At 39.6% G+C, this 12522-nt stretch overlaps 1 protein-coding gene across 6 annotated transcripts in view; it reads left to right on the top strand.

The window, feature by feature from the left end:
• Positions 1–12522, top strand: part of ect2 (epithelial cell transforming 2) — a 104643-nt gene that overhangs the window by 15635 nt on the left and 76486 nt on the right. For 4 of the 6 annotated variants that reach the window (XM_034235563.1, XM_034235564.1, XM_034235562.1 and 1 more), the window contains 8 exons: positions 2033–2122; positions 3493–3600; positions 5989–6062; positions 8747–8877; positions 9011–9126; positions 9373–9435; positions 10574–10799; positions 10968–11138. In XM_034235563.1, the coding sequence (XP_034091454.1) occupies positions 2033–2122; positions 3493–3600; positions 5989–6062; positions 8747–8877; positions 9011–9126; positions 9373–9435; positions 10574–10799; positions 10968–11138 (979 nt within the window). The remainder of the gene's footprint in view (positions 1–2032; positions 2123–3492; positions 3601–5988; positions 6063–8746; positions 8878–9010; positions 9127–9372; positions 9436–10573; positions 10800–10967; positions 11139–12522) is intronic. The other 2 variants (XM_034235567.1, XM_034235565.1) reach the window with 1 other exon arrangement.

Here is a 12522-nt window from a genome sequence, read left to right as displayed (position 1 = left end):
TTCATAAATATATTTTTCTCCCAGTTTGTCATGGGACTTATTTTTACCCTCTCAAAGAACCGGAATCGAGAACCGAAAATAACCGGAATCGAAAAGCATAACCAGAATCGTTAAAATCCAAACGATACCCAACCCTTTGTGTGATGCAGTAAAAGCTTACCGCTCACTTACGTTAGCGGTGTCGTAAAAAACGTGGAAAAATACGATGGCGAAGAAGAAGATTCCAGTGGCCACAATTTTTGTCCATTCTGGACAAGTGAAAAATGTATTCGGACAAGTAAATTGCCAAACTCACTTGTCCATGGACAAATACTCTCTAAAAACTTTTTCTCACACTGAATATGATGCCAATATAAACAAGGTCTTCTGTCGGCTCTGTACATCAATGCCGACCTATGCTGACAAGTAAGTGAAGAGTAGACAATATAAAGGTATTGGCTATATGGAAATGTCCCAGCAGTTTAGGATAATGAAGGTTCTAATCTAATCTATTACATAGCCATTATATGTCTAACTCCTAATGACAGGAAGGTAGAAAGCGCATTATACAAATAATAATACTCATAACAATAGCAAACATTTTTTAGCAATGACTACAATATCATTATTTTAATAAACTAAATATGAACAATTGAGGAAAATGAGGAAGAACTAATGATTCAAATGTTGTAGTACAAGTAGTAATGTAGTTAGTGCATAAATTACTATTGCAACAAATGTGTTAATTTTCTTCATTATTAGTCTTTTTTTCTTTGGACGAATGCTCCGGGCCAGTGGTTACAATGGTGGGGCCAGTGACAATACAATTCCACCGGCCCGGAAGACCAGTGGCTTTTTACCCTTAATGTCTACCCCTGTCCATGTTTCGTTGTTATTGTTTCACTGAGCGAGCGGACTCGCCCCTTTTTTTCCAAACGCTCACTTTTTTGTTCCATCTGCGGCGGTAAAAGGTTTTGTGGGCTGTGATGATTCGGCTGTTCCTTTAGTAATGAATATTAAATGTTGTGAGGAAATCTTTCCACCAATAATTCCAATAAGTATTCCAAAATGTATTCACTTCAGGTTTACGAAAGTAACTGTAATCAGATTACTCGTTTTTCAAATGTAACGCCAGCTGAATACAGTTACTTGATTTTTGTATTCTGATTACGTAACGCCGTTACATATATTCCGTTACAACCCAACCCTGATCACAACATTGTAAAGTTAGCTATCATATATCAGGCTATAACTGAAGTAGTATTGATAATATAGTAACGTTACTGGCAGGACTGTTGATACTGATCCATAACAGAAACGAATGCGCAAGTATCAGCCGTATCTCGTGTTACCTAATGCAACTCCACACTACGTCTTACGGTGCTGTACCGGAGGGGAGAGAGAACGAGAGGAGCGAAGGGGGGGAGAGAGGTGTAATATGGTTTCCTGATAAACGTTTAGTTTGATAGGCCTCATCTGTGGAGAGTATGTGCTGCAGGGAGGTGGATGCACCTCGCACAATGCACCCAGGAACGAAAGCTAGCTCCGGTCCTTTTCCTGTTAGGGAAACTGTGGACTCGATGTCCTGACAGGCTCACCATGATTACAAATGGTGAAATGCAATGTAAAATTACCGAAAAAATACCAGCTCACTAAATCACAACTGCTCAAACCAACTACAAACTACTACCGCGGATTGACAGAGAACGAGTCAGAGAAAGTTGCTCCCCCATGTGACGTATGCCGTTTTAAAAAAAAAAAAGCAGTTTTTAGTAGCAGAGCTCAAAACGGCTCCTTTCCCTCTGAATTCCTGCCCTTATGTCTCGTAAAACATATAAAATCCTGCATTAACTTTTTTAATTGTAATTTTCAGGCAAGGGTAAGCATAAATCTATTAAAAAAAAAACCTGCAAGTTGCTCTTTAAACAAACGTTGATGCATTAGTTTGTGATTCCTTTTCTTTTCTCTGGCAGCCGTTCTGTTTTAAACAGAACCTATAGTGCTATTTGGGGGTTTTATTTTTTTCACCCCTTTTTTATTTTCTGCCCCGCAGCCTCTACAGTTTTCATGTCGTCCTCTCTACTCCGCCACCATGCTGAACCTCTCGCTGTGTTTCACTGGCTTCAAAAACAAGGAGGAAATTGTGAGTATACTAATTTCAAATGATGCAACTATTTTTGTTGAGGGATGAAAATGGGGTACTTTCTTAATGATCATTCTGCGTGGAAAGATCAGTATTGTGTCATATGCAGCAAAATCTCAAAGAAACCACTGAGGCCATGCAGCTGAGTGTCTGGGTGTCAACAAGACATTTTGAACCACATGTGGTTGTTTGACCCTCAGCCATTAAGCAGGGTGTGCAGCCTCTTCCCATTTCTAGGCCGTCAAATAAAGCAGCCCTTTGGGGTCTGCGGATGGAAATGAGCTCAAAGCTAAAATCCGGCATGTTTACACTTGAAGCATTATTTGTCTTAAGTGTTCATTAATGTGCATTGTCCCTGTTCAAATAAACGATGAAATGAAAATAAATGTATACAGGCACAATTCACCCTTTAGCTTCTCTATGATGCAAAACAGTGGGGAACAGTTTTCCTAAATTGCTGTGTTTTTATGTGCTTTACTGTTTCCACTGTCCTTCTCGTCACTACTGTGTGAAATGATTGGTTTGTCAGTTTGAGATATGGAAGAACAGTGACAGGAACAGGAGTGAAACTAAACTCCAAAACAGATATCCTTTTAGAGTTTCAACAGCTACCTGCTAATTAGCACAGCGATACATGACTCAGGTCAGGTGGGGGATCCCGGGTCGGACACCAACGAGAGCTAAGATTGATATAAGGCTATTACAGATCAAATGGAATCCTTGTATACAATTAGTTGCTCTTGTTTAATTTGGACCTAAAATACAATGCAACTCAATATTCTAAACTAAGCACAAAAAGTACGGAAATGTGTGTTTGGCAGATTATTTCTTTGTTCTAACAATGCTCCTTGGCAATACATCTTATACCATTGGGGGGGGCTTTTTATTTCCCTTTTTTAAATGGTGCCACATTTGTGAGGAACATGCATTTGTGGGATGAGCAGCGCTCTGCTGTATGTGGGTTGCGCCCATGAAACATTTGCCAAATCTTATCTGCCAATGCCAAACAGCTTTTTTTTGCTGTTGACTCTTGTTTGGTGAATTGGATGATTGAAGTCTGATAAAACAAGACATATTGGCAATTTACCAATTCATTAATTCATTAATTTAACGAACATCAGCCTCAGTAGCGTGGGGAAGAACCATAGAAGCCACAACAGCCTCTCCTCCTAATGCTGGTCACACACGGCTGTGGGATGACATCCCACTCTTCAACCAGCATTTGACGCATTCAGCCAGCGTGGTCGTGTTGGTCACTCTGGCCCTGCTAAAGATGAAAAGTTATAGAAAAAGCCACCAGCAAAGCCAAATGTTTGGTGAATATTGTTTCCCTCCTAGTGCTGAGCTCATGTTCGTTTTCTGTCCTGCAGAAGAACTTGGTGAATCTGGTTCATCACATGGGGGGGACCATCCGGAAAGACTTCAGCACCAAGGTTACTCATCTCATCGCCTACTCCACACATGGAGAGAAATACAGGGTGTGTACATTTTTCTTTAATTTCTGTAGTCTAACTTTCTTTTAAATCAGTGGGTATCTCACTTCAATCAGGGATGCAAACTTGTCACCTTTCGGACAAATTTGCCGTTTTGAATCCAAAATAGGTCGTTTGTGTGATTCATGTAGATCTGCAATACAAATATTTATGGGGGGGGGGGGGGGGGTCTGGGACCGTGAGCTGTTATTTGCCATCATGACGCACATGGTGTTATTTTTTTATATATTATAATGAAGCGCGAGCTGTGTGCTCGAGTCTTCCTGTCTGTCGGCTGAACTCTGCTGCTCCGGCATGAGGGTCTAACTTCAGCAGCTACATTACCTACGGTGCGTTCGTTAATAGTAACTGTGCGGTCCGGAGTTAGCTGTTAGAACGGGCCGTTCAGCTGTTCAGAGCAGAGCTCCCTGTCGGAGCGGCAGAGCGTGATGTGAACTGAAACGTTTTTCTGTTGCAATACTATTTAAGGAATCGTGGAGCTAGCTAACTAGCATACATTGTCACTATCTGCTAACGTTAGCTTTAGTTTTCTAATGGGCTATAAACAGAGGTGGCATAAGTATAGATCTTGTACTAGATTAAAAGTAGAAGTACTCAGATCTGGTACTTTAATAAAAGTAGAAGTACTCAGATCTTGTACTTGAGTAAAAGTAGAAGTACTCAGTTCTTGTACTTGAGTAAAAGTAGAAGTACCAGAGTGTAGGAAAAGAGCTGTTATTTTTAAGGGGGCGGGGTTGATAGGTTTATCTCTGAAATAATCACCAGGATAATGATTGACTGTATTGCCAGCAATCTACTTTTTCTCACAGAAAAATGTATAACTTGCTACATCTCTCAGCCAGCCAAACTACTACTCAAGCAGCATGCGTTATGCCATCATCCACGGAAAATGTGCATTCAGGAAAGCAAGTTCCCGTAAAGGCGAGTGGATTTATGGCAGGCAGTGAACCATTGATAAAAAGAACGGCTCTCACCAAGTACGACTCGGTTCCCTTCGTTCGTACCAAAGAGCCGTTCGAAAGAATAGGATCGTTCGTGACCGACACATCACTAGCAGCTAGTTTGAATGACGCTTGTGAATTTACTCAAGGTGTAACTAAAGTCTGATTTAAGACTAGTTTATTATATTTCACATCATTAATCCAAATCTGTAAAGTAACTAAAGGTATTAAATAAATGTAGTGGAGTAAAAGTACACCTTTTACCTCTGAATTGTAGAGGAGCAGAGGAGTAGAAGAACAAAGTAGGAAAACATTGAAATATTTAAAGTGGACCTATCATGCTATATTTGAATAATATATTGTTGGGCCATACCTATATAAAACATGTCTGCAAAGTTTTTTTTTCAAAATACCAAACAGATCATGCATTTGAGCCATGCCTCATTTTGCTCTTTTTTTTAGCCCTGTTTTTGCAAGGGCTGATTCTGTGAGAAGTCTTCTTTGCTGCTTTTGTGTCAGACTTCAGCGCCACCTACAGGCCTGGCATATGTACTACAGCGTCTCCAGCGCTTTCGAACGGCAATGGCCGTGGCTGTCTCCTCCTGATAGGTGGAGAGTTGCCCATATAGGCGGAGCTCCTCGTTTCTGACGTCAGAGGATTTTCAAATCTGGATCAGTCTGTATCAGATCCGTTGCAGCCCCGTTTTTAGAGATTTGGGTATGGAGGAAAAGAGAGAGGGTTGTGTTTTCTGACACTTGGTGAGTTCCCTGATACACCGGGGACACATATTCATGTATAAAAGACGTACAAAAGTGCATTTTGCATGATAGGTTTCGTAAGTTTATGAACTTACTTACTTTACACCACTGGCTATAAAGACAGAAAGACTAAGCCTTGCACAGAGGCATGAAAATACATTTTCAAAATGCTCAACAGTGCTGCCAAAATTATAAACTGACTGCTCCACAATTAAAATAAATGCTTTTATATATTTCTATTAGATGTGACTCTTTGGCGTTTCTGTTATTATTACCTGCTGCTTTAGTTGCTCTGACTGCTAAAATCCTCTGTTATTCCTCATTTTAAAGCCGATATTCCGTGGGGTTGGGGGGCTCGGATCCTTGTCACCTTTTTCATACCAAATGAAGACAAAATGTAGTAAGAAGTTCCCAGTTTTATCCAATGGAGCCTCAAACTTGGTTTGGTATTGCACCTGAATTGAAAGTGGTTTGTCCCTGTCAGATTTGTTTTAGACACACCGATCAGAAGTAATGCAAACAGACTAGGGAAATTGTTGTATTGAGAGTGTGACAGGGGAACTAGGAGAGCTTATACTGATACAATTGTACGTTGATATATTTCTGTTATCATCTTCTGGTTGCACATTTACTCATCTGCGTTTTCACTCTGTCTTGTTCCCTCCTCTCTCAGCTGGCAGTGTGCATGGGGACGCCGATTCTCACTCCATCATGGATTCATAAAGCCTGGGAGACAAGAGAAGACGTGTAAGTGAAGAAAAGGAAGGAAGGCTATTGGAGCTGCTCTCCTTTACAACAATATCTACATAATGCAGAGGAAAATTGAAAGTGTGAATGAGAAAAGTTATTTGGTTAGCTTCTCATTTGTGTATCCTGTGGTAAAGGCATGCCAAAGTGAAACATCTATTGTTTACTTTATGTTCTCTCTGCAAGCCAGTATTTGAGCACAGGGAAATATTAGATCTCCAGTTTTCTTTTTGTGGTTTATTTTCTCTTCTTTTTTTGTTTTACATATGAAAAAGTCAACTGCTGATGCACAACACTTTGTAAACCATACAAATTAGGTGTGCTGAATAGTGCTGGGGGGAAACGATTATTTTGAAAACGATTAATCGGGCGATTATTTGATCGATTAGTCGACTAATCTAACGATTATTTTTCTGTTGTTCAATTCATAAAAAACGTAATGTAAACAATTTTTTTTTCACGATACTGTGTCTCAGGGGATCTTAATATTTAAGAACCTATTAATGTGTTATACCAGATTAACGGAAATAATCTCAGCTAATTGACGATACAAACCATGTTTACCAAAACAAAACACAAGTCTCATAAGAAGCATCTAAATGACCCCTGAGCGAAAAATGCTAACGGACATTGGCACAGAACTCAAGATAAAAGTACCCTTATTACTTATCGTAGCTGCACATACAATATATCCGATTAAAGCTGAGACTCCACAGATTATGTAGGTATATAGTATCATCACTGAGTGATCCGGACTCGCGACAGGGGAAGCAAATACAGTCATCACAACACGTACCTTCACAGAGCTTCGTCTCACCACCGTAGCTGTCAATCTGATCAAAAGACGTGTTCAATGGCATTAAAATGAGAAAAAACGCGGCTGAATCGGTTAATCCATAGGTTTTTAACGTCTATGTATAAAAAAATGATTGAATTTATAATCCATAATTCCATTTTATGTAAAAAATCGGAGAGCAAATGCTAGCTGCTAATGGTAGCCACCACAGCTAGCTGCTGCTTCTGCTAGGCTATGCAGCAGTCTCAGTGAGATATAAATATATAAATATCTTTGTGTTTTGGACTAATTTTAAAATATTCCCATGCTTTTGAAGACCTAGGGCGAGATGTTTTCGTTTGGGGGCTTCGTGCGCAATCCTGTGAGGAGGAGGTGGTAGCCGTTTCAGTCTCCATTGTGTTTGAAGTGCGATTGCGAACTGCTTGTTGCTTTGGGTGACCCACGTGTGTGTAGCGACGCGTCGACTCGGAAATATGTCGTCGACGATATTTTGAAGTCGACGCGTCAACGTCGTCGACGCGTCGCTACAGCACTAGTGCTGAATGATGAAGCCAAGTCTCACATACATTTGAGGAAAGGGGGTTGAATATTATGAATGATAATTGATATTTATTAGCACAGCTAACCAGAGTTTCCGTTAGAATTTTTTTTTGCCGGTCAACATGTCCGTTAAAGTTTAAATCTTCCGGACAAAATGAGAAAAGTGCCGGTCAAAGGTGTTCTTTGTTATTTATTGAGCTTTAAAACAAATTGATAACGACTCGATATTTAACAAACTAATTATAGTACATTAACTACATTATTCAAAAGTGTAAAGTAACTTATAATAACGGAGCGCTCTCTCTCCTGACAGCCCGTCAGTATCATGCAGCTCGCGGATCCAGTAATGAGTGACCCGACAGTAAAAATAAACATATCTATAACTAGTTTAGGTAGTTTGAGAGGTTTTTAAAATAGCTAAGTGTAATTTTCTAACCTGAAGTGTGTGTTTTGCAGCGCTCACCGCTGCAGGTGATCCGCTAGAGCTGCGTGTCTCCGTCAGCAGCAGCTGATCCTGATCTCTCGCTCTCCCGTCAGATTAGACTTCACTCGCGTTTATGTCCATATCATAACTGCTTATCAAGACACCTAAACAATAAGCGTCACTATGCAACCGGGTGAGGCCGCAAAGTATAGCGCAGCATTATGAATTTGTTTACATGCCCACCGGAACCCCGAGGCATTACCAACAGATCAACGTACAATCAACCCATACTCTTTCTCCACATTAAATGTTAGACATTAAAATTGACTATTCTTCTCTGTCACATACTATTCTTGTCTGTTACATAAGTGGCGCAACTGATGCTGTGTTGTGCTAAGGGGAAATGATTTTGACCGAAGAGATTTAGATTTGCCGGTCTTCAGCATATTTTACCGGTCAAAGTCCGGTAATTACCGTTTAACGGAAACTCTAACTAACAACCCCTAAACACTTTAATGGCATGTGTTGTGCTGCGTGCATATACTCTTGCTCATGCCCAAAAATTGGACTGTTGGAGGGAAAAAAGAAGAAGATTGTAAGCAGTAGTTGATCGTGGTACTATTAAATAAACTGCTATATTAATTAAACCTTACAGTTTAAAGAGCTTCATTATTGGCGTTAAAAATGAATCTTAAATCCAGAAAAAGCAGTGCTCTTGGGAATGGGGGCCTCAACAGTCATTGTGCTATCTCATCATGTATGTGTATGCAAGCCTTTCAGGAGCTTTAGGGGGTGAACAAATCCTGATGTATTCAACGATGTAGAATCAATTATGTTTAATGTACCTAATCTAAAACCACATTTTCAGAAATGACGACATGTTATTAATTGTAACCTTCATGTGAACACCCTTCATGTGTTCAGGCTCTTCCATGCAGGAGAAGAGGAGTTTCGAACAGAGTTCAAAGTGCCTCCCTTCCAGGACTGCATCCTCAGTTTCCTGGGTTTCTTAGATGAAGATAAGGCCAACATGGAGGAGAGGACTCTCAAACATGGTCAGTGTCATTAAACCTGTGCAGCAGTGAATATACACATTGTTTCATACAATTCAAACACTTGTATTGTACAATTGTGTTTTGCACATGAACATGTATTTTCATCATCATATCTCTTTTCTCTTTCTCCAAGGTGGCACTTATCTTGAGGTTGGAGACGAGCGCTGTACACACATGGTGGTGGAGGAAAACTCAGTAAAGGAGCTGCCATTTCCTCCTTCCAGTAAACTCTTTGTGGTCAAACAGGAGGTAGGGTTTTTTGTTTAAGAGTGAAGTTTAACACCACTGATACTACTTTAGCACCATTTTGACAAAACAGGGTATTGTCTTGAGTTCTAAATTATCTTTTTAATGTATTTCCCTATTTCAGTAAATAATGTGCGCCATGGTAGCATGGTGGATTGGGTGAAGTTGCTAGTTTTATTGATTTCAAAGGAAGTTTTGGTCCTTATAAAACCAGTATTTTTTGGTTTTGTTTTCTCCCTTCTGTGTTAGTGGTTCTGGGGAAGCATACAGATGGACGCTCGGGCCGGAGAGTCCATGTACCTCTACGAGAAGGTGACTGCATTATCGCTAGGGGTTGGGTATATGACTGAAATTTAGATTCACATTTCTTTTTTTGTTGTGTTTTTTGCGCAGTACTTTATCATGGTATTACAAAATAAAATAAATGATTTACATGATTCTGCCTTACTTCATTCTATGCGGTATGTATGGAAAAATATCTTGAGAAAAATATAAAAAATATAAATAAATAAAACGTTGTGTTATTGACTCCTAAAAGCAATAAAATAATGTAAATACCTTTTTTGAGAAATACCCTGCCCCATAATGTAGTATATGTAAGCACATATTTTCAGATTTAACAGCCATGCTTTCATTTTGAGGTTGCGAATGAACTCTGCTGCTAAGCAACCACAATATGAGCAAATGTTTTTTTCCACAATCGTTTTATTTTTTTCAAATGTTTAAAAGCTCTAAAGTAAAGGGTGCCACATCATTTGTGATCCGACAAGCCAAACAGGACATTATTCTATATTAACATCTTTAACAGGTTAAATAAACAGAAAGCTTTACGTCTCAATCATAGAATATCTAGAGATTTGGCGTGCTGACCTTAAGTCATAGAGTTCTTGTTAAATCAGACAGCAAACATGATCTGTGGAGAGCTGGCAGTAGCAACGCAGTCTGTGTGGAAACAACACATCACAGGTTTTATACTGCCTGTACATAACTGAGACAATGGTACCTGTTTATATGAAACATAGTTTATTGAGAGCTGTGGCAAGTAGATTGTGTGTGTGTGTGTGTGTGTGTGTGTGTCTGTTTGTTTGTTTTATCACCGTAACGACAGTAGTGCAAAATCCGGCCACCTCTATTTATGGGTGTTGTTACTAAATGAATATTATTTCAAGCCAAATGTATAAACACTCACGAACGGCAAAATAAGTATCTCTCTTTATCTCAATGTATAATAATTGGACTACAGCATTACACAACCATGAATCAAGATTTATACATAAAATAAATAAACTATATATATTCTCTATTTGCCTTCCTCACAGATAGCTGTTTAAGAGTTTCTGATTCAGGTTTCATCAACATCTTCAAGAGATACTCCGTGTATTCATGTTGCCTCTCCTTTTCACTCTCTCTTACTATATTGTCCTTTTTTCTTTTGTCCCGCTGCGATCAGAACGACAGCCCGGCCATGAAGAAGGCCGTGTCCCTGCTGTCCCTCACCACCCCCAACAGCAACCGCAAGCGCCGGCGTCTCAGGGACACGTTGGCTCAGCTCACCAAGGAGACGGAGATCTCTCCCTTCCCCCCCCCACGCAAGAGACCCTCGGCAGAGCACTCCCTGTCCATGGGCTCTCTGCTGGACATCTCCAACACCCCCGACACCTGCAAGGCCTTGGCAGGTAACAGAGAAATGACGGTTGACTATAAAACACCTTCTCCATCCGTCCCTTAATCCCTTTTATTTTCGCAGTGACAGTTATACAATTTCTTGTATGTATTAAAAGCTAAATAACTGAGAATATAGTTTTAAGGAAAGCAGTAACAAGATCAACTAATCTCTATTTCAGAAGACAGAGTAGGGAACAGTTCAGAGAGCAATGCTGTTGCCAGGAATAAGATGAGAAGGAGGAGAACCAGGGAAAGAAGGAGTAGGACAGACAGGGAAGAGAAGAGGAGGAGGTCCTACCAGGAGACTCTTCAACAACAAGAAGAAGAGGAGCAGCAGACAGGATCCTCAGGTCAGGCTTTGCTTCAAGGTTACATGTATTGATCGTCAGAGGAGAGTCCAACTCAAAGCTAATATGAAGTGGAGGATAGAAGAATCCTATAATAGTTTTACCAGTGGATCTGAAAACATTTGGGATTGAATTATACCCCGGCCAGCTGAGAGTAATGGAGTACCAACATGAACAGGGACGTGTGCAGTGTCACCTGACATTACATTAGGGCTGCAACAAACGACTAATTTGATAATCGATTAATCTGTCGATTATTTCTACGATTCATCGGATAAAAAAGGCACCCAAAAAAAAATTGTTTTAAAATTTGATTCAGAAAACTGCATTTCCAAATTGACAACATCAACACACAAAAACAACCCAAATGTAGGCTATAAAACATATGCAAAAGCTATATAACAGCTTGTTTTGAACAAAATATGTCTCTTTAGGTTGCTCGAACAAAAACAATGTTCTTTCAAATGATCAACCATGATAACTAACCTAACAGTTTTTTAAATGCTTTAATGGACCTGAGCCGTTATAAATAATAATACATTATATAAGATTATAAAATTATAAAAAATAAAATTGTGAATCACAAACAAAAAGTGTTAACAGGCTTTGTTACAACAAATAGGTAGATTGTCTCTGCAGTTACACTTTCTTACACACACAGCACACTGTGTCTCAACCCAACCTATTTTCTGCAAATGTGCAAACACTCTGAAATTGCTGAAACAATAAATTGGCATAGTTAAAATAAGTTAAAATAAGTCAAGTTAGTCTTTACTTTGTTTAGTATTTGACCATGTAATAAGCCGGATCATGTGCAGCGAGCCGGTCATTATTGGAAGAAAAAAAACACAGACGGTATGATCACAGAGACCGACTCGAAGCGGAGGGATCTTTATCGGGTGTTTTTTGTTTACGTTTGAGATGTTCCCGCAGCACTGTGGTGCTCCCGTGCCATGCAAGTTCGATTTTACACAGTTTGCAGGTAACACACTTTTTACTGTTGTTTAAAGTGAATATTTTAGTCGGACCGTGCTTCTCCTCGCCTCCGCCATTTTTCTAATGTTTTTTTTTAGAGTGACGTAGCGAGCTCCGCAAACAGAGAGTAACAACATAGACCCAACAAATCGACGACTGAATTAGTTGGCAACTAATTTGGTCATCGATTTTAATCGATTAAGTCGATTAGTTGTTGCACCTTACATGCTTTTAAAAAAAACAACCTCTGAGGAGCTTTTGGGCTGTTTCCTTCATCCAACATGTCACGTAGCACCTTAACAGTTATAAACTGAAGCATTTCCTAGGATGTTCGTTCAGATGACTGGAAAAAATCTTCAGTTCCATATTTACATATTCCTTGTATCGTTACATTTGTTCCTATAATATCTGA

The sequence above is a fragment of the Gymnodraco acuticeps genome, unplaced genomic scaffold, assembly GCF_902827175.1.
Source record: "Gymnodraco acuticeps unplaced genomic scaffold, fGymAcu1.1, whole genome shotgun sequence".
Taxonomy (NCBI): Eukaryota; Metazoa; Chordata; class Actinopteri; order Perciformes; family Bathydraconidae; genus Gymnodraco; species Gymnodraco acuticeps.
This window is presented reverse-complemented; position numbering and strand designations above follow the sequence as displayed.